General features: G+C 40.2%; 2 protein-coding genes across 7 annotated transcripts in view; both read left to right on the plus strand.

The window, feature by feature from the left end:
- myh14 (myosin, heavy chain 14, non-muscle) overlaps positions 1 to 13,069 on the plus strand; it is a 30,411-nt gene extending 17,342 nt beyond the window's left edge. For 5 of the 6 annotated variants that reach the window (XM_044360338.1, XM_044360339.1, XM_044360341.1 and 2 more), the window contains 24 exons: positions 528 to 636; positions 948 to 1,079; positions 1,192 to 1,398; positions 1,742 to 1,879; positions 2,202 to 2,325; positions 2,463 to 2,634; positions 2,725 to 2,937; positions 3,197 to 3,341; positions 3,444 to 3,650; positions 3,815 to 3,919; positions 4,166 to 4,318; positions 4,564 to 4,812; positions 4,914 to 5,027; positions 5,185 to 5,283; positions 5,371 to 5,583; positions 5,680 to 5,841; positions 5,944 to 6,072; positions 6,175 to 6,263; positions 6,355 to 6,478; positions 6,603 to 6,811; positions 7,063 to 7,171; positions 7,705 to 7,877; positions 8,090 to 8,113; positions 9,210 to 13,069. In XM_044360338.1, coding sequence (XP_044216273.1) covers positions 528 to 636; positions 948 to 1,079; positions 1,192 to 1,398; positions 1,742 to 1,879; positions 2,202 to 2,325; positions 2,463 to 2,634; positions 2,725 to 2,937; positions 3,197 to 3,341; positions 3,444 to 3,650; positions 3,815 to 3,919; positions 4,166 to 4,318; positions 4,564 to 4,812; positions 4,914 to 5,027; positions 5,185 to 5,283; positions 5,371 to 5,583; positions 5,680 to 5,841; positions 5,944 to 6,072; positions 6,175 to 6,263; positions 6,355 to 6,478; positions 6,603 to 6,811; positions 7,063 to 7,171; positions 7,705 to 7,877; positions 8,090 to 8,113; positions 9,210 to 9,399 — 3,589 coding nt within the window. In that variant the 3' untranslated portion in view covers positions 9,400 to 13,069. The remainder of the gene's footprint in view (positions 1 to 527; positions 637 to 947; positions 1,080 to 1,191; positions 1,399 to 1,741; positions 1,880 to 2,201; positions 2,326 to 2,462; positions 2,635 to 2,724; positions 2,938 to 3,196; positions 3,342 to 3,443; positions 3,651 to 3,814; positions 3,920 to 4,165; positions 4,319 to 4,563; positions 4,813 to 4,913; positions 5,028 to 5,184; positions 5,284 to 5,370; positions 5,584 to 5,679; positions 5,842 to 5,943; positions 6,073 to 6,174; positions 6,264 to 6,354; positions 6,479 to 6,602; positions 6,812 to 7,062; positions 7,172 to 7,704; positions 7,878 to 8,089; positions 8,114 to 9,209) is intronic. The other variant, XM_044360340.1, reaches the window with a different exon arrangement.
- Positions 11,689 to 24,607, plus strand: si:ch211-120k19.1 (uncharacterized protein LOC563199 homolog). Its single transcript, XM_044360346.1, has 7 exons — positions 11,689 to 11,769; positions 16,559 to 16,742; positions 18,096 to 20,782; positions 21,066 to 21,409; positions 22,180 to 22,250; positions 23,306 to 23,335; positions 23,450 to 24,607. Exons 4-7 carry the CDS (start codon positions 21,076 to 21,078, stop codon positions 23,567 to 23,569), a joined length of 555 nt encoding a protein of 184 aa, XP_044216281.1. The 5' UTR covers positions 11,689 to 11,769; positions 16,559 to 16,742; positions 18,096 to 20,782; positions 21,066 to 21,075; the 3' UTR covers positions 23,570 to 24,607.
- The last annotated feature ends 881 nt before the right edge of the window (positions 24,608 to 25,488 follow it).

The raw sequence follows: 25,488 nt of genomic DNA on the forward strand, positions 1-25,488 counted from the left end.
GTAAGCAGGGTAGTTAGAGCAGGACCATCAAAAATGTTATACTGTTATATCCTTAAACTTAACAGTTATGTCTTTAGCCTTTATCGATAAAACTGCTTCGTCATTTGTTGTTTGGCTTGACAACAAAATATCCTGTGATAAAATACCTATTGAGATGTTAGAGCTGCTGCATCACTGAGCAGTGGAAAATGTTAGTCAGTACAGAACAGGCCAAAAAGCAAAATTTGAAAAGCAAATCTCAGTATCTTCCATAAGACACACACAATAATTGAGGTGTAGACATTGATCAAAGACCCTGATAAACTTGTGAAATTGTATTATAGTAATTTTCTACTTTAATCTACAGGAGAGTAAAAGTTTTGCTTACCACTTAAAGGTTAAAGTATATGTTGTGAAAGAAGAAGTGCTAACACCTGACATCTGTTTAGTTTCTGTGTCTGAGGTGACAATCCACCACTTTTAATCATTTCAGAAGTTACCTGCATATGTTTTTGTTCATGTATTGTGAAATTCTTATCACTTCTCAGAGCCTTTATGAAGAAGCAGCAGCAGCTGAGCGCTATGAGGGTGATGCAGAGGAACTGTGCTGCTTACCTCAAACTCAGAAACTGGCAGTGGTGGCGACTTTTCACTAAGGTACTGTAACACATCTACATTACATGCTGACATGAAATATGCAATATACACATATTTGTAACTGATGATAAACATGGCTGGAAGATTTTTCGTTTATTTTACTCTATTATACTTTGAGTTGCATTATTAAAACAAAATGGAGTGATTAAAAAATGAAAAAAATGTGCTTAACAAAAACGTATATTGCAATATGCATAAAATGACAAGGGAATGAAGAATAAAATCAACTTGATGCACTTAAATTAAATCATAGCCGATGCAGGAATGGAGACTTAAACACTGACCTCTGACCCTTGCTCTGTGCCTACCAGGTGAAGCCCCTGCTGCAGGTGACGAGGCAGGATGAGGAGATCCAGGTCAGGGAGGCAGAGCTCCAGAAGGCCAAGGACAAACTCACCCGAGTGGAGCAGGACTTCTTTGAGCTGGACAAGAAACACGTTCAGGTAAACAAACCTCCACCTTGTTCCCCCTACGCTGAAATCCTTCTGCTCTGACTTTGCCAGTACCATGAATCAGTCACTCACTCCTCCTCCTCCTCTTTGTGTCATGTTCTAGCTCCTAGAGGAGAAGGCAGTGCTGGCTGACCAGCTGCAGGCCGAGGCAGAACTGTTTGCGGAGGCAGAGGAGATGAGGGCCAGGTTGGCCAATCGGAAGCAGGAGCTTGAGGAGGTGCTGGGCGAGCTGGAGAGTCGATTGGAAGAAGAGGAGGAGAGGGGTGTCCAGCTGACCAATGAGAAGAAGAGGATGCAGCAAAATATACAGGTAAAGGGAGATTCAGTGAGAGATTAGAGCAATTAACCCTGTGTAAATATGCAAACAGAACCCAATAGTGACTGACTCAGCCGTATTTTCTATATAGAAAGAAAAATCACAATCGCAATGTCCCTGGTTCGATTCCAGCCAGGGACCTTTGTTGCATGTCACACCCATCTGTCTCCCCTTGTTATCTGACTACCTCTTCACTAGTGACTGTCAAATAAAGGCAAACTTAAAAAAAAGAAAAAACACTTTGAATAAAGGTATTAGGTCCATCATGTTCACGCTTGTATCTGTCTGTCCCTGTCCTGACATGTCACTTAAAAACAATTCCTTCTCTCCTTGCCAGGACCTGGAGGAGCAGTTAGAGGAAGAGGAAAGTGCCAGACAGCGCCTCCTGCTGGAGAAAGTTAGCTTGGAGACCAAAGTGAAAAGTCTGGAAACTGACCTGCTGAGTGCAGTGGAGCAGAGAGACCGATTTAGCAAGGTGAGCATTACATGAAAACTTCATCATCTGTTATTATGTCCCATAAATTTCCCCTTTAGTAACATTAAAGTTATATAAACACATACAGTATGAGTCAAAAGGTTGGACATACTTTCTCATTCAAGGGCATGGGAAGGTGTGTCCAAACTTATGACAGGTACTGTATACTGTATATATACTGTACATATTCTATATCATCTTGTTCAGTGTTTTTTGTTCTAATACATCAAATGGAAAAAAAAATGTTTTGTGTAGTATTATATACACATTTTTCATACACATTTCATAATCCTATGCATTATTTTAATTATTCTCCGAGCAGGAGAAGAAACAGCTTGAGGAGCGTCTGAGTGAGGTGACGGACCAGCTAACTGAGGAAGAGGAGAAAACCAAAAGTCTCAACAAACTCAAGAACAAGCAGGAGGCTGTCATCGCAGACCTAGAGGGTAAATGTCCTAAAGTCATCTCAGCCACACAGTTGACTGGTGGATGGTGTTATTCCTGTTATCCGACTTTTTTCTGAATGTTTTTACAGTTCAAATGCTGCAGTTTTACTCTAATCTGTCACTTCAACACTGTGCAGAGCGCTTGAAGCGTGAGGAGCAGGGTCGTTTGGAGCAGGAGAAGTGGAGGAGGAGGATGGAGAACGAGTCGGTGGAGGCACAAGAGCAGCTGTCAGACTTGGGCATGCTGTCCGCAGAGCTGAGGGGCAGTCTGGCTCAGAAGGAAAAGGAAATCACCACCCTGCAGGGCCGGTGAGGCAGAGGAAGACATACTGTATAACAACATGAACATGAGTAAAGTCAGATTTTTTCACTCTTCTTGCTCATCTCTGTTTCTGTCAGGTTGGAGGAAGAGGGAGCACGCCGAGCAGAAGCTCAGAGGGCTCTGAGGGAGGCCATGTCCCAGGTATCTGAGCTGAAGGAGGAAGTGGATAATGAACGAGGGATGAGAGAAAGGGCAGAGAAACAAAGGCGAGACCTGGGGGAGGAGCTGGAGGCTTTGAGGACTGAGCTGGAGGACACTCTAGACACCACAGCTGCCCAGCAGGAACTAAGGTAAATGATAAGGGTAAAAATTGTCATCAGTTTAGTTTAATTGACATTTTGTTCAGAGCCTTTGGGAATTATATTTTGGTTGTACCATCAGATCAAGACAGTAACAGAAATGGAAAATGTAATAAAAGAGCAATATGGGAGAAAAAGGTTTGGGTTGTGGCCTTTGCTTGTGTGCAGCCACACAGTCAGGAATTGCTGTAAAGTGCTGAATTATTATTACTTTATATTTTAAATGCCACTTGACCTCCTTCCTACACAGGTCTCGTCGAGAGGCGGAGTTAAGCGAGCTCCAGCGGTGTGTTGAAGAGGAGACTCGCCGCCATGAGGTCCAGCTATCAGAGCTCAGAGTCAAACACAGCGCTGCCATAGACAGTCTCCAGGAACAGCTGGACAACAGCAAGAGAGTAAGAGGAACACACACACACACACACGTCACATACACAAAAACACATGAACATTCACACACCTACCCTCACCCGTCATATATTGTCCATGTTCTCTTTCAGGCACGTCAGTCCCTGGAGAAGGCCAAGGTGGTGCTGGAGGAGGAGAGGCAGAATTTGACCTCAGAGCTCAAGAGCCTCCAAACGAGCCGCACGGAGACGGAGCGAGGCCGTAAGAGGGCCGAGGGTCAGCTGCAGGAGCTCAGCGCCCGCCTGGCTCAGGCTGACAGAGAGAGGGAGGAGAGAGAGGAAAGAGTGCACAAGCTACAGGTGCTTTTTTTTCGCTCAATTGCTCATTACTTTTAGTCTGTTCAAAAAAATGTGCTTTAAGTGCTTTAAACCTCACAAAAAGCTGATTCTGCTGCTGCAGTGAAGAGATCCCCTCGTAGTTTTTCCAATGAATTTACCTTTCTATCCTACTGTGTCTCTTTCAGTGTGAGATTGAGTCCCTCTCCGGCAATTTGTCCTCCGCTGACACCAAATCTCTCCGTCTCTCTAAAGAGGTCAGCAGCCTGGAGAGCCAGCTGCATGACGCACAGGTAACAAACACAAACACACTCAGACAGCAGGGTTGGGTCAAGTGTGATGTCAGGATTTGGCTTTTGGACTAAAGCCACAGACATTTTTCTCCTAATAAGTTGAGAGAATAGCAGTAGTTGTTTTTTTTTAATCTTGAGTTTTATAAGGAGCTGAAAGAATTGGCTGAGACAAACTCTCAAAGACGTCCACACTTACACATACTGTCACCAGGCTCTGTTTGACACTCATCTTTTGCTCTCTCTCAGGAATTACTGCAGGAGGAGACTCGCCAGAAGCTGGCTCTGGGCTCGAGGGTGCGAGCGCTGGAGGAGGAGAGGAACGGACTGATGGAGAGAGTCGAGGAGGAAGAGGAAAGAGCCAAAGAGTTGACCCGGCAGATCCAGACTCACACTCAGCAGGTGCACCAGAGACCCACACATGCTATGTTTAACCCCCGGGACCGCTACTTCATCTCATTTTGATAGATATAAAATTAACTTAATTCATGCATTAAAAGATACAGTACATACCTAAATATTTTTTTAATAGTTTCTCTACAACATCCCAGAATAAAACCCGCTAAAATATCCAAAGCAGACCAGTAATGTATAATTGATGGTCAGACCATGACATTTAGAAACCCCTCTCTGCTGCTACTCTACAGCTGGCTGAATTGCGCAAGCAGTCGGAGGAGGTGAACACCGCAGTGGAGGCTGGAGAGGAGACCCGTAGGAAACTCCAGAGAGAGTTGGACAGTGCCATCCAGAGGGAGCGACAGAAGGAGGAGGAGAAAGAGAGAGTGGAGAGGCAGAGGGAGAGACTGAGGGAGGAGATAGAGGACATGACGCTGGCTCTGCAGAGAGAGCGGCAGAACTGCACAGCACTGGAGAAGAGGCAGAAGAAGTTCGACCAGGTCAGAAACAAAAGCGGCAGAAAGACCGTTGGTTTTGATTGTATGCACAGGCTGCAAAAATTGCCTGAGAAACACCTAACTTTTTCTGCTTTTCCCCTCAGTGTCTGGCAGAGGAGAAGGCGGTGAGCGCTCGGCTGGCGGAAGAGAGAGACAGAGCAGAAGCAGACAGCAGAGAGAAGGAGACACGCTATCTGGCATTATCCCGAGCCCTGCAGGTAAACTACCTCAGAGCAGACAGCACTGTACAATAGCTAAGTGTGCATCACTTATACTTTCCTGAAGCAAACTTGCTTGACTTTCTGCTCCTACAGTGTAAAGTCATTGCTGTAAGCTGTGATTTCGATGGTTAATCTTCTATGTTTTTGTATGTAGGAGGCCCAAGATCAGAGAGAGGAGCTAGAAAGGGCCAACAAGCAGCTCCGCCTGGAAATGGAACAGCTTGTAAACCAGCAGGACGATGTCGGCAAGAACGTAAGAATCTGCCTCTCGGGGGCTCCTTTGTTACTTCTCTGTGTGAGTCTTCTGTGAGTCACCTCCTCTTATCTGCTGCTGCATCAGGTCCATGAGCTGGAGCGGACCCGGAGGGCTCTCGAAACGGAAGCCCAGAACCTGCGAGTTCAGACCCAGGAGCTGGAGGAGGAGCTCACGGAGGCGGAGAACTCAAGGCTGAGGCTGGAGGTCAACCTGCAGGCGCTCAAGGCTCAGTTTGAGAGGGAGATCAGCACCAGCGAGGAGAAGGGAGAGGAGAAGAGGAGGGCGCTCAGCAAACAGGTAGAGCCGGGAAAGAGAGAAGAGAGGTGTTGTTGCTGTTTGGCTTCAGCTTTCTCTACAAGTCTTCATTTTCTTATGCTCTCCCTTCTGTCCCAGGTGAGGGAGCTGGAGATCCAGTTGGAGGAGGAGAGGAGTCAGCGGTCTCAGGCCGTGTCGTCCAAGAAACAGCTGGAAGCGGAGCTGCAGGAAGCCGAGGCCCAGGTGGAGACATCCACTCGTGGCAAAGAAGAGGCAGTGAAGCAGCTACGGAGGCTGCAGGTAAAAACTGAACCACCTCCACACACACACACACACATAAACATTTATTTTCCTGTGCTTGTCAATGTTTTGTTTATTTAAAAACATTTTTATTTGTCAAAGGGTCAAATGAAGGAAATCCTACGAGAACTAGATGAGACCAAGTTGGCTCGGGACGAGGTGATCGCCCAATCAAAAGACAGCGAGAAGAAAATCCAAACCCTGGAGGCAGAGGTGCTGCAATTCACTGAGGTAAGTGTGTGTTTTAACTGAAACCCAACAGAAATGTTAAGATATAAGGCCTTTGATGAAGGTGTTAGTGTTTAAATGACTTTTAACCTTTTCTCTGTGTAGGAGCTGTCTGTATCTGAGAGGCAGAGGAGACAGGCTCAGCAGGAGAGAGACGAGATGGCAGACGAGATGGTCAACAGCAGTTCTGGAAAGTTAGTAACCCTTTACTTCTGATTGTTAATCAGTGTTTTGTCAGTTTATGTGAGGACTTGTTGCTATTAGTAAAACTGTATGTTTGTCCAGGACGGCACTATTTGAAGAGAAGCGGAGGTTAGAGTCACGAGTCAGTCAGCTGGAAGAGGACCTGGAGGAGGAGCAGACTAACTCTGAGTTGCTGGCAGAGAGACAAAGAAAGACGGCTCTACAGGTGCACACACACACACACACAACTTATATCCCCTCTCTCTCTCTCTGTCACGTCCACATACACAGTATACATTCTACACACACACACACACATTTATGTCATCGCTGCTCTGCTCATGCTCCAGGTGGAGACTCTGACCGTGCAGCTGCAGGGAGAGAGGACTCTGGCCCAGAAGGCAGAGGCAGCTCGGGAGCAGCTGGAGAGGCAGAACAAGGAGCTGAAGAGTCGGCTTGGGGAGCTGGAGGGAGCCGTGAGGGGCAAACATCGGCTCAGCGTCGCCGCCCTGGAGGCCAAGATAGAATCAATGGAGGAGCAGCTGGAGCAGGAGAGACAGTAAGATAAACTTACTTATATGCATTAATACAAATAATATGTTTTCAAAAATATGCTTCACCACCTTTTAAGTTCAGTCAATGCTTTCCAACAACCAGACAGAAGTGTGGGACATAGGATGTTTAATATAAACCCAATCTTAGTGTTACAAATGATACGCAATGCAGAATTTAAGATCATTTTACCACGACAAATAGTCTTGAATTGCTTGGTGCAACAGGTAACTTATAACGACCTTTACTGTCTTTCAGGGAACGAGCTATCGCCAACAAACTGGTGCGGAAGACAGAGAAGAAACTGAAGGAGGTGATGATGCAGGCAGAAGACGAGAGGAGGCACGCAGACCAATACAGAGAGCAGGTAAATAATTAACATCATGCTGACTGCACCAGCCAGGTCATCCACATATTTAACTAAGGTGAGCCACAGAATATACAGACAGGGACAGAGCATTAAATAATCATTTAATGGAGGTCAGGCACAAAGAGAGTGTTGAAAAAAATCATCCTAAAATGAGTGATTTCTCCGGCTCAGTGCAACCTAATCCTAATCCCGCCCCGGCATCTGTGTGTTTATTGGGAAGGTATAATGTACTCCGAAAAATAAATCCCTCAGACGCAGCAGAGACACCGACTCCCCTCCCAAAACATCATCGGTGATAATCTACCAGGTTTAATCGGACTCCTGATCCTTATCAGTCCTCCTGTTCCTAGACTAATCTGTCTTTTTATATATCCGTCCCCTTCTCTATCTCTTCTTTTCCCCTCTTTCCTCTGATCTCGTGTCTCACCCTGACCTCTGCAATATGCTCCGTCCTTCTCTTCTCCTCTGTCTCTCCCCTCCTCTCTCTCTCCCCTCTTTTCACCGTCCTACTCCTCCTCCTCCTCCTCCAGCTGGATAAGTCTATGGTCCGACTGAAGCAGCTGAAGAGGCAGCTGGAGGAGGTGGAGGAGGAGAACTCTCGCTCCAACGCCCAGAAGAGGAAGCTGCAGAGAGAGCTGGAGGAGCTCAGCGACAGCAGTCAGAGCATGACACGGGAGATCACCACTCTCCGCAGCCAGCTCAGGTAAAAAAGTGTGTGTGTGTGTGTTTGCTTGTTCGTGTGTTTTCTGTGTTTGTATGACCGAATGAGTGATCATCATTTATTGTTGTTTTGTTTGTTTTTAACCCCCCATTAACTCGGTGTGATTTTGTTTTGCTTTGCTCTTTTGTTGCATCCATTTATGTCCATCTAACACTGACACACTGTCCATCTGTCTGCGTCACACCAACACTCAGCATCCCTGAATGGAGAGCAGATAAGTAGGTCATTGTGTGTGTTACTTTTTATCGTGTGTGTGTGTGTGACTATGTGTGGAAGGGAGGGGGCTTTAAGTACATGTACAGTACATATAGTACATGTGCTGGACATTTTGCATTATTATTGTATTGGCTTTGTGCGTTTCATCTGTATTTATGTAACCTATTTAATTTAAGTGATTTCATAATAATCATCTTTGTTGTTCATATCACCAAAAGTGAAATCTTGCCCTCCATACTCTTTATACTGAAATGCATGAAAATTATAATTAATTTAATCTCTTAAAGGAATAGTTCAACATTTTGGGTAATATGTAGTCTTATCATCACTGTGAGGTTGCAAGGCAACCAGTGGAGACTCCAGGCTGCACCCTGCAGAAGAAATACTCCCCAATAAACCCCCATAAAACCACAAATTTGTTGTTCATACACAGCTGAAACAAACGCAATATAACATGTTAATCTGTGAGCTTTAGACGTGTTTGTAGGCGGATTATGTTATCTTTAGACAGAGTCGGGTTAGTTGTTTCCAGTTTTCAGTCTTTATGCTAAGCTAAGATAACGAGCTGCTGGCTGTAGCTTCATATTTACTTACAGATATGAGAGTGGTATTGATCTTCTTACCTAACTTAGTTAACAAGTTAGCAAGAAAGCAAATAAGCTTATTTCCTAAAATGTTGAACTATTCCTCTTGGTAGTATTGAAAAGGTTAATAAATTAATTAGTTAGTTATTTAGTTAGTTAAGTAGTTAGTCAATCAATAGAAAATGAATCAGCAACTATTTCAAGAATTGATGAATTGCTTAAGTCATTTAGCTTCTCCAGTGTGAGAATTTATTGCTTTTTGGTTGTTGTAAATCTTTGGGTTTTGAAATGTTGGTTGGACCAAAGAAAAGCTACTGTGGAATTATTTGGGCATTTTTCACTATTTTACATTTTATAGACTGAAAATTATTTGATCATTCAAAAAGAAAAATAGAACAGATTAATCAATAATTAAAATAAACTTTAGTATCTGCCCTAGTTTTAAGTAATTAAATATCTGTGTGGTACGTTTTCCTCGCACTGCACTCAGCTGGTTCTCACTTTCCTTATCCAGGCGTGCTCCGTTGCCCCTGGCGATGCGCGGACGCAGAGCGCTGGTGGACGACCTCTCATTGGAGAACTCGGACTCAGAGGAGCCCCCCGCCTCGCCAACCCCCTCCTCTGGACTCCCAGGGACTCCAACTCCCTCCTCAGAACACAGCCTGGATCCTCCGCCGCCCTACAGCGTCAACAACACAGAGTGACACACACACATAGACTCAAACACATAATAGACACACAAACACACACACAAAACACTAAAACGCATCGGCCTCTCGCAGCCTCGGCTTCTCAGGGGTGAAGGAGCGACATGCACACAGCACACAACATAACACTGTAGTTTATAAATGTCATGTAGGAACATCAGGCGCTATAAAACAACCTCACTTAATGCTCTTTAAGATTTTGCCTCGTTTTTTCTGAACAAGAACAGAAAACGTGTAAAAATGAGATTTTACAAAGAGGCGACTGCAATTGATTTTTATTTTGTAACAAACTGGGACATAAAAAGCGACATAACGAGGACTGGAAATTTCTACATAACACCTCTGTAATGCATTTCTGAGGAACTAATTAATTATTATCAACAAAGTCGTTTTTCTGATTTCACGATGCTGTACAGCTTAGAGAGCAGAAACAATACGGTGGCCATGTCTTTTACATTAGGAGGTATTTCAAAACTAAGCCATGTTTAACCCTTTGATGAAGATTGAATATACACACAATCTAATTTCACAAAGGGCTGATGGAGAGGTGAAAATACTTCTGAAAGGTGTTAAGACAATCTATATATACATGATATATTAAATAGTCAACAAGAGGAGAAGAAGAAGTCAAATACACACACATGGAACAGGGAGTTTCATCTTCTCTGTGTGTGTGTGTCTTAAGTGCAAATGTGATTTTTCTGACATCTTCATGTGTCAGTTAACTTTTTAAAACCACAAAGAAAACTTGAAGATAGAGAAACGGCAATTAGTAACCGATATTTAGTCAAACCTTTATTGGAAATGGTTAATAAAGGATTGAAAAGCATTACACTAAGTTCCGTAACATATTGATCTCATTTTCATATCATTTGTCACAATAGTAGTGACACATTTGACCATAAAAAGCAGCCTAACGTGCAGTAACACTCGCTGCATTAAAGCTGTATTAAATAGATAAATCCTTTTTCTATAGATTAGAAACGGTATGTTGTTAGATAATGCAGTAGGTAGTATTAGATAGTTTCTTCAACTAAAGTCTTAACATATTGCTTCAGAAATTTGTATAATTTATATCAATCTCAATATGAGCTTAAGTTATTGATTGCTGGTTGTTTTACTGTACAACTCAGTCTTGTGGGGAAGTGTTTTTGTCTGATTATTTCTGATACTGCTGGCACTGATGTCAGGCTGAAGTGGGTTACAAAGATTTGTTCGAGTCAGAGTTGCAGCATCGGGTCTCAAAAGTGAATCTGCATGGAAGACCTTTCTGGTGAATAACTGGTTTGACTGGTTAAGGTTATTGCTGGTGTAGAAAAGAAGTAAATATATGGATTTTCTACTGCAGCAAAATAACTTAAACTCTAGACATAACCTGTGGAGAACTGTATTAATTCATCTTTTTATCCAAAGCAGAAAAAAATGTGACAATGGATCTTTTTTTTTCTTCTTTTAGACTGATAAACACATCACATTTTATTTTAACAAGCATCTTGTACATTGTAATTTTGATTTTTACTGATTAACTGTGTAAATTATCGATCAAACAAAGCTTTTTTTTTTGTTTAACCAAATGGTGGGCGTATGGATGAGAAAAAGGGACTTAAATTTGTAGTAAACGTAGAGTAGGTATAGGATAGAGTAGATGACAGGAGTAGAGTCCGGTTAGGTGTTTCCTCAGTAGAAAAATCTCTGCTCACAGTTCCTGTGTAGAAGATTGTAGAATAACTGAGCACGAAACTCAGAGCGTTTTCAGAAACTAGTAGTAGTAGATAAAAAATGACAATTGAGGCACTGAGGAATGAATTTTTATGTATTTAAGTAAACGCAAGTAGAAGATAAAGTAGAATTTTTTTTACCCTTGCTATTGAAACTCAAAGTGACATACAGTACACGTGTGGGTTACGTCAACCAAACAGGCAGTTTGATGATCTTGCTGTGTTTGTGAAGCCTGGTTTTAAAGATGTTTTTTCTTTACTCAGTCTCTATTTTTTTTTTCCTAGCATGTTTTATTTATTGTTTTACAGATGGAGGTCTTTTTCAAAATGTTCTTCTCGTTCATGACCTTCTTCAGCACCTGCCCAGCTGTCACAGTTTTAAGTCTGTCAGTTTTAAACCAATGTGATGTCTACTTTTTGATGTAGACACAAAGAGCAATGTCTTAACAAACTTGGACACGATGCTTAAAGGAAAAGTTTGACATTTTGGGAAATGCACTTAATTGCGTTCCTGCTGCAAGTTCGATTAAAACTGACACCTCTCTCACATCTGAAGGCTGTATATGAAGCTAAAGCCGGCAGCAGGTTAGCATAGCTTAGCATAAAGGCTGGAAACAAGGGGAAACTGCTAGCATGCCTCTGTCTCAAGGTAACAAAATCCACCTACCAGCACCTCCAAAGCTCATGTTATATCTTGTTTGTTGCATTTGCACACAAACCAGTGTAAAAACAAGTTGTGAGTTATAAAGTTAGTGAGTTTGTTAGCTGTTAGATGTGCTAAGCTGAGCTAACCAGCTGCTAGCTTTAGCTTCTCACTTAGCATACAGACAGTATCGATCTTCTCTCTCTCTCTCGGTAAGAAAGCGATTTAACGTGTTTCCCAAAATGTTGAACTATTAATTTAAATTAGAAAGAATGTCACAGGCGCTTTGAGTTTCAGAAATGAGATGAAAATTGTGTAGCTGAAAACACAAATGTTCTGAATGTTTTCTTTTTATTCTGCATATATATAAATATATATACTATATGTCAAATGATTAATGATCCTGTTGGTGTGTACCGTTGATTACGCACTGGACCAGTACAGTAGTTTTCGGTAATCAGGGTCGTCATTACTGCTCCCTCTTCTTCCTTCAGTTTTAAGTTAACAGGTTGTATATTTTAATGAAGCAGCAAAGCAAAGCTGACATCTGCACTGACAAAACAACAGCGTGTACAGTACTTAACAGGCCTAACGTCCATTTGTGTATCCATATTTTCAGACATGTTTTTTTTTTCGCCATGCCAGGTTCACCATGATTCACAGTTAGTGACAGGTGAAGAAAGATCAAAGATTTGACTACTGACGACATATATTTAATGCCCTATTAAAGGGTTTTGTTTTTGTTTTTTTTTATTTTAGCAATATGCAAAGGATTTTGTTTGAATCTGTGTTTTTTAAGATATTGTGTAAATGCTGCACTTTACACACAACCAGTGGGGATAAACTCAGCCGGACACTGTCAGTACATAACGTCTGCTGTGTCAGGTTATAATTTATCTGAAAGAGGCCGACATAGCATTAAGCCAAATGAGCTGACATCACGTGTCATCACGACACAATCTGTCACTCTGAACTCTTCACCTAAATGTTGTAATCTCAAAATGTCATATCAACGTCTAAATGTGGCGAGTTCGTTTCACGCCTTGATAGACCAAAATCTAACGACACATGGATTGAACTGCTTCAAGGAGAACAGACGAGCTCTGTTCGCCTGTAGCAAGAGACCAGGCCGGTGCTTCTCAAAGGTGTTATTTTCCTCTCTGTGTTTGTTTATGGCTACTGTGGAACTTGAAACATTTTTGGAAATGTGTTTTATTGTTTTAGCCTTTTTTTTTCTTTGTTAATGATGCTGGAATTATAAAACATCTGACTGGGGTTAACTTTAATATATGTCGTTGGTTTTGAATTTGGTGCGTCTGCGTGTTTCTTTGCACAGGTCGGGCACACACACAAACACACACACATGTTTACTTTACTAGACCTTTGGGGACATTACATAGACTTAGATTCATGTCCTGAAGACTTACCCTAGCCTTAACCACTGACCTGAAAATAAGCATTTTCCCAACTGAGGACACGGTTTTTGTCCCCAATTGGACAAGCCGTCCCCAATTAATTGATCTTTAGTCTGAAATGTGTCCTTGAAAGTAGCCTAAGTCAGAAACACACACGCACAGCTTCAAACAGATACATACATACATACAAAAAAGGCTCACATGCAAAAGAAAACAGGAGTTATTTTGCATTTATCATTGTTTATTCACATTCTGAATATTTTACACCATTTTCAACTTCATACTTATACCACTGTAATCAATACAGAGATCCAAACATACACAGTTTAAATAACATTTAAAGCTTAAACATATGTACAAATCCACGGTTTGGTGCAAAAAGGTGCAAATTAAATTCAGGCTGAGTATGAATAAAATAATTTACTGCCAATCAAACATGTTTGAAGTGAACAAACAGCTTTTTGTGGTTAAATCTCAAGCAAAGTGATAGATACCATTTAATTTGAAAATATAACTAAGGAACAGGTAGAATAGAATATGTGTGTCGTTTTACTGGAAATGGCCTTCAGTAGACAAACATTTGTTCATTTAACAGCAGAAGTAATTATTTAAGCTAATTTTTCCAGTGCAGCTGCCTTTAATAAAGCACTAATTAAGAGACCCATTAGGAGTCCAAGAGCCTGCATCTGCTGAGGAATGAGATTTGTTTTTGCAGAGAATCAAAGGATCTTTGTGCACTGTGGCATTAAATTAAATGGTATTAACTCAGAAATCAGGAAAACTTCTGTGGTGATGAAACTTCTGATGGTTCAGACCAATCAGCATACTATGAGGATCCTTGCATGAACTTGTGATTTCACAAATCCAACTCGCAAGGTTAGACGGTGATAGACAGTGATAGACAGATGTTTCATCCAATCACCTGCCAAGTATTTTTTGAAAGTGCCTGCCCTTTACCAAACAGTTTCCAAGGACAACTTCTCAGATGGTTCTGTGTAACAAACCATCTGGCGCATCAAGTTACCTTTAACATGACTCATGAGGTTGTTACATACGTTTAATAAATAACAAACATCCAGAAAAGATTAAAAAAAACATCTTTTCCTAGCAGTGAAGTGACTTCCTGTCATTCAGGATGTCAGTGAACAGCCAGTCCTCCCCATGGGGCGGTGTTGGTATGAGATGGTGCTCAGGATTATGAAGAGGGGCAGAAAATGACTGAGCAACACCCTCAAATGACATAAAGTTTAGGTTATTTTCACAATTCACCAGCATACAGGGACTCTCTTCCTGAGGGTGTATCGGCTCAGAGACGTTGTAAAGGTAGCTGATGGAGGTGGGGACCTGGTTTTGGACGGTGTCGGTGCCTTGAGATGGTGTAAAGTTGTTGAATTGTGTCTCTGCAGCGTCCTGATATTGTCTCAGCACCTGTGAGCTCCTCTGATCACTCTGGAAGTGGTTTATGATCAACCCCTGATCTCCATGACAACTGTATCCATATTCATATCTATACTCACCTCTCTCACAGTGTGGATCCTCCACCTCAGCTCTGTTGCTGAAGATCCTATCTGTGAAACTACCTGACTGATCTGCAAATGCGTCATCATCTGCCCCAGTATCACCTGGGCATGCACAGATACTTTCAAAATAGGCCTCTACATCCATGCAGCCCGCTACATCCTTACTGCTGCCACTGAAAAGATCCATTATGTCTGTCCACTGACTCTCTGCGATGTCAGCGATGCTCTTCTGGGCCTGTGTGCAGGTTGAAATGTCTGTGAACATTTGGATCGAGAAGTCACAAGAGTCCAGAGACAACGGAGAGAGCTCCGGTGAGAAGGAGGGAGAGATGTCCATGTTTTGGATGAAACTGGAGTCATTTAGAGTTGTTTGAGTGTCCTCTGGGAGGCTGCTGGTTGGCTGCAGCAGGTTTTCATTTTCATAATAGTCTGCTCGAAAAAGCTCTTCCCCGTGGTAGTAGTCTAAACCTTTGGGGGAGCTCATAAATGTGAATTCAGACAGTTTCTGATTTCCACTCCCCTTTTTCTGCCTCTGTGTTCCTTTGCTGTGGTTGTTCTTCCTTGAGGTGAAGGTGGTGGACCGTGATTTGGGATGCCGTTTCCAAAGATGTCCCGAGTCTGGCTGCTTCTTTTCACTGATTTCAGTTTCATATGAGCCAACAGAGACGTCACTCCAAGACTTCGAGACGCCATGTGCATCTGTGTGAACACTGCCTTTATCTGGATCATGTAGACAGCCACCTTCAGAGGGGCTACCGGACTGCTCAGGTGTCCCAGCAGATACATTTTTTTCCTGTTCCTTAAAATAAAGAGCAGATGCTAGTCGGTGGTTTGCTGCTTCTATGTCTGCAAACTTTCTGTAGAGAGACACACATGAGGAGAAAGAGGAGATATTGAAATAACAGTAGTTTCCAAAATGCCATAAGTGGTTCCCAACCTTTTGCAACCCTTAAACAACAGTTAAAAGGCTCAACATTTGGGGAAATACACTTATTCACTCTTGCCGCAAGTTAGAGATGATTGATCACTTTCATGTCTGTACCTATTTTTATACAGTCTATGGTCTGTACACAAACTATGTAGCTAGAGCCAGCAGCTGGTTAGCTTAGCTTAGCATAAAGACTGGAAACAAGAGGTAACAGCTAGCCTGGCTCTGTCCAAAGGCAACAAAATCCACCTACCACCAATTCTAAAACTCACAAATTAACATGTTATATTTTTATTTAATCTGTGCAAGAAACTGAAGTGTAAAAACAACCTTCCTGGATTTTCTGCTGGCTGCCTGGCAACCTCACAGTGATGCCAAGTTAGGCAGATTTTGTTATCTTTTGATAAAGCCGAGCTAGCTGTTTCCCCATGTTTCCAGTCTTTATGCTAAGGTAAAGATGCTGGCTGCAGCGTCATATCTACAGTACAGACGTGATGTCAGACTATCAGTCTTCTCATCTAACTCTTGGCAAGAAAGCGAAGAAGCACATTTCCCAACATTTTGAACTATTCCTTTAAAATTAAGCAATGTCTACCGAAACTCCTCATGACAAGAGTTGAGATCAGTTCAAAAAGTGATTCTTTATTCTTGGATTGTTCAATTTGAAGGATTTTTAGAGGCAAAAAGTGTCCAATGTTTCACAAGAAAAAAGCTCAATTTTGGAAAAATCTTCAAAAATTAACATAATTTTATTCCTTTAATAATCTGGTGACCCCTCTGATTTTTCCTGGGTCCCTTTGAGGGGTCTCAAACCCCAGGTTTGGAACCATTGCCTTAAGATACTGGCAGCCACAAACTGTTTTACATTTTAATATCAGTTGGTTTCAGTGGTTTCTGCTCCCCCCAACACACCTCTGAATCATGTTGTGCAGGAAGCGACGGTGGTTGACCTGCCGTTTAGACGGCCGGTTCTTACGCGGTTTCTGAAGGGTCCTCATCATGTGACCTGCAGCTGAAGTTACAAAGGTGTAGAGGTCACGACCCCAGGGGACCCCTCGCTCCAACCCGGGCTCAAGAGTCACAGAGAAGGATGGTCGCATGGCTGAGAAATGAAATGTAAGTAAGTAATAAATAGCACCTTTCCAGAGCAGAGTGTCACATGAATCAAGAGTCATGTCAAGTCCTTTACAATAAAAAAATAAGACAACAGACATCAAATAAAATACAGATTTAAAAAGAGTAAAAACAACATGAATATAAAAAAAAATAAAAATTACACAAAGTCAAGTTTTAACAGGTGAGTCTTGAGATGCTTTTTAAAGCAGCTTTTTGTCCAAAAGGAGAGAGTTTCAAAGGAACCACAACCTCAAACGCAGAGTCTCCTTTAGTTTTCAGCCTGGAGCAAGAAACAAGCAACAAACCCTAAACAACAGAGGACCTCAGACACCGACTGGCGACATGAGACTGCAGCATGCAGATCTCTACAAAATGATCACAAGGATCTTGAATCCTTTGTGCCATCAGCCATCAGACTCCACAATGCCACAGCACCCAGCACCTCCTACCTCCACTGATCGAGGCTCAAAGAGACACAACTCACAGATAAACTGACACAGATATTGCATGTATATACAAACAGATACTACTATGAGTGTATGTATTGTATGTATATTTTTAGGAACAGCAACATGGCACATGTATTAATATCTTAATTGAATTAATTAGTTGAATTCTGAATTTGATGGGGAGCCAGTGTAAAGAAATCAAGATCGCTGACACATGAAATGAGAGGGTCGGAGATGAGAGATCAGTTTAAAGAGGATAAGAAAAGAGGAATTCCATGTAGACAGAGCTGTCATGGCGCTGAGCAATAATTGTTTAAATCAATTCAATTATTATGTTTCATGAGTGATTTAACATAAAAGGAAAATGTTTACTCAAAGGTTTCACTATTTTCTTGTCACTTATTTCTTATGCACTTGACTAAATCTAGTCATTTTTTACTTTATTTTTTTTTCTCTGTAGCGCTTTTCCTCATTGCACTGTCACCTGGTCAGCTGCTAGATAATTGTAACACAGATCTTTTGAGTCACTGTCCTCTAACACTTGATTGTCCAGCCTCACTTGTAAGTCTGTAAAATGATCAAATGTAAATGTTTATGAATGATTTCTTTCAAAATCATTAACTTGGATGCTGTACATGATGTTAATCTGCAGCCTTATAGTGGTGATAAAAGCAAATGAAACAGCACAAGGGAGCTCTCTTGTAAATAGACAAGGGAATTTAAAATGTAATGTTAATTGATATGACAAAATAACAGTTTCCAATGAGATTTCTGTCACATTCAATACCTATAATTACAGAGGAACATTGATAAATTGGAAACATGATAGCTGTCTGGTATATTTAGTCCTGTTTTATGCTATTAAGCTCAAAAGAAAAATAATTCTCACCTTTTTCCTGTTCAGGCTGCTGTGTGTCTTCGTATCTTCCAGCAAACTGTACTGAGGACTCAGCTTGAGGGAGACGGGCGGCTTCAGAGAGAGCGCTAATTTAATTGTCATTGTATATGTGTGTGTGCATGTGTGTGTGTGTGTATATATTGTGGGTCTCCATGCGCAAATTAAGTCAAGTGACATCAGCGCTCAGTGCAAATGCACAAATTCCCCCCTTTTTTTCCAGCAGTATGAATGGAATCCAACTTGACAAATTGATAGTGGGAGAGGAAGTGAGACACGATGAGAGGCCCTGAAAAGAAAGAAGCAATTATCTGAGAAGTCAACCGCTCGTGGAGGTGTGAGCACACGTCTCCATTGTGTGCAACACTAAAGGCAGCTTGTTAAATACTGCAAGACACAAACGCACCAGTTGAACCATTTAACAAGCCCTTAATTGATCAGCTTAAACTCTGGCCCTAATTACCACATTCTCAGAGGGAAGAGCTAAGATGGTTGCTAGTGGCTTTAATTGACCTTTGCAATTCAATAGCTCACCTTCCAAGTACAGAATTTTACATATCTATGGCAGCAGGTGGGTGAATAGGCTGTCCTTTTCACAAAGCCCAGATAAACAGTGAGAAATAAAAATGTTACATTATGGCCTTTTTTTTTTATTTTTACATTTTGCTGTGGATGTTCAAAATGATCTCATCCTTAAGTTCAGTTAAGCCGGTTTTATTTGTATTTTTTTTAAACAAAGAACAAAAAAAAGACATTCAAGACAAGAGAGTTGGATATATCTACTTAAGTATTAGGTTTCTGGGTGTGTATATTAGTATTAGAGTATTTGTCAGAGTACATGTGTGCATATAAAATCTATAACATGGACGGTCAAAATAATAACTAGTTTAATTTGCAAGAAGGTTGAAATATGTAATAAGAGTCTCCAGAAAGGTTCCTGAGTGGTTCTGAATGGTTTAAATTAGAGTTGAAACTCTATTATTTTAATTATCGATTTATTGTTCCTAGAGCCTAAGGTGTTGTCTAAAAATTGAAAGATAATCAGTTTACTATCATGCATGACACAGAAGCAATAAAATGTGTGGCATTTCTCCTTAAAAAATTACTAAATCAGTAACTCAGTTATCAAAACAATTGCAGATTAATTTGTTGCTGATTGACTAATTGATTAGTTGACCAATCCCTGTGACTCTTGTGTTAATAGATTTTAGGCATAAAGCACCGTCAAGGGGAAGTCTGGTCAATAATAATAGAGAAAGTTAAAGTGATCTGTGGGTGACACTTCCAAAAGGTGTGTTTATAGTCATTAGGTATTTGTATGTTGCAGTGTTGGCACTTTTTAGTGTCTGTAAATCCCATGAGAAATGTGTTGCGTGTGGTGTGTTCTTTGCAATATTGACTGAGGTTGGAAGAAAATTTCAAGAGGTTCAGATTACCGGAGAAGTGTCTCTGGGAATATCAGATGCCAATCTGTCATAGGATTCAAAGAGTTTTGGACAAAACATGCTTATACCAAACATGATCTGCAGTGTGGCTGCCAGAGAGGGGTAGGGGGTTAGTTTCATAGAGGATGAGATAATGGTTTTCATTTGATGGATTTACATACCTACATATAGACGAATGTTTGTTTTTTCAGCTAATTGCTTAAAAGTAATTGTCCAAGCTGTGTGATACCTCTAGAGCTCACTAATGGAAAATAGAAGTGGCTTTTATTGATTGTGAAATTTTCATTGTGTCTAAATTATGTAGATTAAGGAAAGACAACTTTTTGTTTATGTATTTGATGTACTTTCAGCCACACTTCTATTGTAAAGGACATTCATGGCTCAGTTCAGTCAGGTGGATGTGCACAAAAGTGGAACGTCTTGTAGATTAATTGGGTTACAAGACTGTTGTTTTAACTCCTTTTTCGTCTTGAACAAGCAACTGTGATACATGATACATGTCTAATTATTGCTTTATCTTTTGGTCCAGGTTTTCAAATGTTATTGACTTTATCTTAAACACATTTCTTGCACCTAACCTACCTGTCTTCCTTCTTTATGCTAATAAAATAAAAATTTCCAAAACCAGGCCCAAAATCACAAATTTGCAAGGGGCTTCACAATCCATACAGCATACAACACCCTCTATCCTTAATTCAGATAAAGAAAAACTCTCCAAAATCCATCTTATGGAACTTTACTCAAAGGAAGCAAGCATTGCTGCAGGAGTGACATCTATTTTTAGTGACACCACATGTGCTTCTGACCAGCAAGCTGCACAGCTAAGACAGCTTCTGGTGTGGCCTCAACTTTAACATTTCAGTCGATGAGAGAAATGTGTGGTAAGTTTCTTGTTTAATGTGTTACACAGACATGAGAGGAAATAAGTGAGATAAGATATATTATACATACAGTATATAGGTGGTGTTTTTATAACTTCTCTACTGCCCACAGCATTATATTGCTTTGTTGGTCACTTCTGTATCAGTCCTCACATGTGGTATTTTCTCAGATTCTTCTCCAGCAGGCTGATAAAACATCTTATCACACATTCTCTGCAACAGTGGCCGAACTTTGACCTGGTGAGAATACCCTCCCTCACTTGTAGATTCACATCAGCTCCTCCTCATTCAACAGAACCAATCAGAAAACAGCTTGTGTCCCTTTGGCCTTGGAAATTTAAGAAAAGGGTGAGTGGAGTCACGCTGGAAGGTAGGTTTAACTGCCTCTTGGATAAAAGCTGTAACTCAGAGCAGTATATGAGACAGAAAATATAATTTTCCATATGTGATTTGGAACATCATTCCTTTACTTCAGCTTAATTTCCATAAAAGTTTTAACATTAGTTTAGTTTGATCATTTATTTTAAAACCTTCCTCACTTAAACATTTCAGATTGTGAACACTGACACCCAGTGGCTTTAATCAAAATGATTTCAACTGTAGTAATCTGTTTTTCAGTATCACTTCTTGAACTGAATTCTCTCTCTGATCAGGTTTTTCAAAATGAGCCGAGCCTGGGCTTTGTTCAAGGCTCACCCGTACATCAGCAACGTGGTGGGATACACAACGTTGTTTGCCTCTGCTGACCTCATCCAGCAGAGCGTGCTGGGTGGGAAACCTGCTGCAGGCTCCTCATCAGAGGACTCAGCTGGCATTGACTGGTGTCAGACGGCCCGTGTGGCGACTGTCGGCTTCTGTTTCCATGCCAACTTCAACTACCACTGGCTCAGAGGTCTGGAGAGGATGATGCCGGGGAGCAGCATCAAGGCAGTGACAGGGAAAGTTGTGGTGGATCAGCTGGTTGCAGCTCCTCTCACCATCAGTGCCTTTTATATTGGTGAGTGTGTTACAAAGTCTAATTAAATATTTTGTATTAAATATTTAGTTGCGCAAATTGCACCCTCTCTGTAAAATGTCCTAAAAAAATTACCATTAAATACCCGTAAATTACTCTGAAAATTTCCAAGAAATTTGTATAAAATTAAAGGACCTCCAAAATAAAATGTATTTTTAATATTTTGTAGTTCAGATTTAGTTTTAGTTTATAGTTTATTTTAGTTTATAGTTAAGTTTTTAGTTATTTCTTATCTTCCTCTTTCAGTGTTCTTGCGTTGTTTGTTTTTGTTTATGTGTAACATTGCAGTATCCTATTGGGATTAATAAAGTACTCTTATCTTTCCATCTTTGAACTAATTAAAGAGATAACTGGAACATCCTGAATGTAAAGCTCCATTTAAACCCAAGTAAATATTCAACCATCATTTGTTTATTATTTTAAACTTTATTCACCCTTTATTTTGAATTGAATTTTTAAATTTTGCATGCTCAGCTGACCTGCTCTGCACTGACTTAAAGACTCTCTTGGTTACACTTTTAAATTAAATGGAATTAATGAACTGTTTTACTTTCAAATTATATAGTTCTTTCCATGAAACTTTGTAGAAATAATTAAAAATCACAGACAATTATACTATGTGACAATGTTGTGAAACGTTGTGATATGAACTACAATTCAAACAGTGAACAGTGCTTTCCTACACATGTGTTTCTACTGATGGACCCAACAAAGATTCAGTAAAATATTTAATAGCCTCCTCTACCTTTTAGGTTTAAGTTTACTAGAAAACAAAGATGACCCGCTTGAAGACTGGAGACAAAAATTCTGGACATCTTACAAGGTATAAAGTATATAAAGGTTGTCCTTAGATTACATGATGATGATGGATAAATATATGGGGTGCCACAGGGCTTCATTCTAGGACCAATTTCATTTTCTCTTTATTTACTCCATTTTGGCCATATTATCAAACAGCATGATATCTAATTTCATTGCTACGCAGATGATACTCAGCTGTACTTGTCCTGCAAACCATCTGAATCAGTTAAGTTATCTTTCCTGCATAATTGCCTAGCTGTGGTTAAGGACTGGAAAATTTTCTTCAGCTTAGCTCCTCCAAAACAGAAATCCTCATTATAGGTCCTGAGCACATTCATCATGGCCAAGGTCAGCCTGCTCTTGGCAGTCTAGCTCAGCATGTGGTACCCATTGTTAAAAACCTTGGAGTTATTCTTGACCAGAACGTCACTCTGGAGTCCCATGTTAAAAGGTTAACTGAGTTGTGTTCTTTCCATTTGAGAAATATCTCTAGAATTAGATCTTTTATTACTTTTAATGATCTTCACAGAGTGATTCATGCTTTTATCACTACTTGTCTGGATTATTTTAATGCCGTGTTTATATGCCTTGGCCAAAACATGATTGCACAGTTTCAGGGTGTCCAAAACACAGCTGCTAGACTTTTAACCAAATCATGACATCATCATATCTCCCCTATATTAGCTTCCTGTCACTGGCTGCCTGTCTGCTTTAGAATTGATTTTAAAATGTTAATTGTGACTTTTAAGGTCGTTGAATGCTATGGCACTGAACTACCTGGCTGAGCTTCTAAATCATTACTTACCAGCCCGTAGCTTGAGATCCTCTGATAAGACCCTGTTAGCTATCCTCCAATCAAGTTTTGAAAGGTGCTACATAAATAAAGTTATTTTTATTATTATTATTATTATTATTATTATTATTATTATTATTATTATTATTATTATTATTATTATTATTATTATTGTCGTTATTATTATTATTATTATTATTATTATTATTATTACATTAAATGCTGCCAAAATGCAGTGTCACAAGTTATTCTGTCTCTGTATCTATTTATCTATTCCTCTGTAGGCTGGCGTGGTGTTTTGGTCAACAATGCACGTGAGATATTCTTGTAGGTGTTAACATTGTTCACTTTCTGGCTGCACGCAGAGGCAGACATGCAAAGATCCAGAATGACATATCTTTTTTTTTTCATCTCTACCTCCATCTCAGGCAGTGAACTTTGCCCTGGTCCCTCCCGTGGCACGGACTGTGTTTCTAGGAGGCATTGCTCTGACTTTCACAATCTTTCTGTGTCACCTCCGACAGCAGCATGACCACAAACTTGAATAAACTCGAGACCCTCAAAGCCACATGTTTTGGACTGAATGACTGTGATTTCAATCTGAAAAGTTGTGTGTTATTATTTTTTGTGTTCAAATCATTTAAATATAACATTACAAATTCAGTTGCAGAGTTACATTTGCTGAGGAAACTGGGAGGATTCCTAAATAAGATAAAGGTCACATCTCAAACATCTACATTGGTACCACACTGTGAATCAGCTGATTAGCCTACATGGTTCTTTTTCAGCTGTGATGTGTTTCTGTCTTGTTTCAACACTGAATAACAATGATGCAACAGTGCCTGAGTTTAATCCTGCAGATATTTCTGTTGGTGTAATCCTTTTTTGTAGGTATAGAGAACAATCTACACTTAACTGTCACACTATTTCAGTATCTCTTATACAGGAATGAATTGGTTAATGGAGATTGCAGGAAGAGGTATAGATGTGGAGCGCCCTGGTAGCTGAGTGGTTACTGCATATGCTACATAACTGTACCATCCCTGGTTTGATTTCAGCCAGAGACCTTTGTTGCAAGTACAAATGTTGCCAAACATACATTTTGTAACCAATGAAGATAAAACAGTTGTTGTTGTCAAATCTGCTGCTCACTGTGAAGTAGATTCTTTTGTCTTTTCTCAAACTGAATTTCATATTTTTTGCCATCGCTCTGAAATCTGTGGGAGGAACAATCTGTATTTATTATTGAATAAATACACTAATTTTCATATCATCATTTAATTTAATTATGGAGGAAATTAAGTGTCGGGACATACTGGTCGTTAATCTTATAGTTGGTGGTTTGATTCTAACCTCCTTGAAAGGGTCCTTGAGCAAAGCACTGAACCCCAAACTCCTCTTAATGTGGGTGTATGGGGTAAAAAAATACAAGATGCTTTGGACTAAATGTGAAATGTCCCAAATTAAAATAATTAATCTTATTGTTTTTGGAAATTGGCATGAAAAAATGTTCAAACGAGACATTTATTTCTTATTTTGTGTTTTGGATTAGGGCAGCAACTTAAATCATATATCCAAATAAATGCAACTTAACAAAATATATATTATCATAATATTAATTTTCTTGACATTGTCAATGTTATCTTCACTTGTAGTGTAGCATTTTGTAACAGTAGTTTTGAAAGGTGCTATATAAATAAAGTTGTTATTATTATTATTGTTGTTGTTGTTGTTGTTATTGTTATCATCATCATCATCATTATTATTATTATTACATTAAATGCTGCCAAAATGCAGTGTCACAAGTTATTCTGTCTCTGTATCTATTTATCTATTCCTCTATAGACTGGCGTGGTGTTTTAGTCAACAATGCAGGTGAGATATTCTTGTAGGTGGTAACATTGCTCACTTTCTGGCTGCACGCAGAGGCAGACATGCAAAGATCCAGAATGACATATCTTTTTTTTTTCATCTTTACCTCTCAGGCAGTGAACTTTGCCCTGGTCCCTCCTGTGGCACAGACTGTGTTTCTGGGAGGCATTGCTCTTACTTTCACAATCTTCCTGTGTCACCTCCAACAATATTAATTTTCTTGACATTGTCAATGTTATCTTCACTTGTGGTGCAGTATATTGTTTATATATGCACTGCATTAATTGTAATAAGTAAATACATGTATAAATGAATGAATGAAGCTTAGAAAAGAAGAAAAATTTCACCTACATCTCCACACATCTCTCTGTCAACAATTTTTATTGGGATATTTCTTCAGGACAAAGTAGTTTGTTGAAAACTGAGAAATGTGGATTATCCAGATTATTTTTTGTAATGTATTAGGAATATTTTACTGTTTTGAGCACCACAAACCAAATGCCATTCACCTCTGTTGTTTTGGGGTGGGGACAGAAATCTCAAAACCAAAGAAACCGAAATTAATATTCACAAAGAAAACTGTCAAATTCAAAAC

The sequence above is a fragment of the Thunnus albacares genome, chromosome 8 (assembly GCF_914725855.1).
Source record: "Thunnus albacares chromosome 8, fThuAlb1.1, whole genome shotgun sequence".
NCBI classification, from domain to species: domain Eukaryota; kingdom Metazoa; phylum Chordata; class Actinopteri; order Scombriformes; family Scombridae; genus Thunnus; species Thunnus albacares.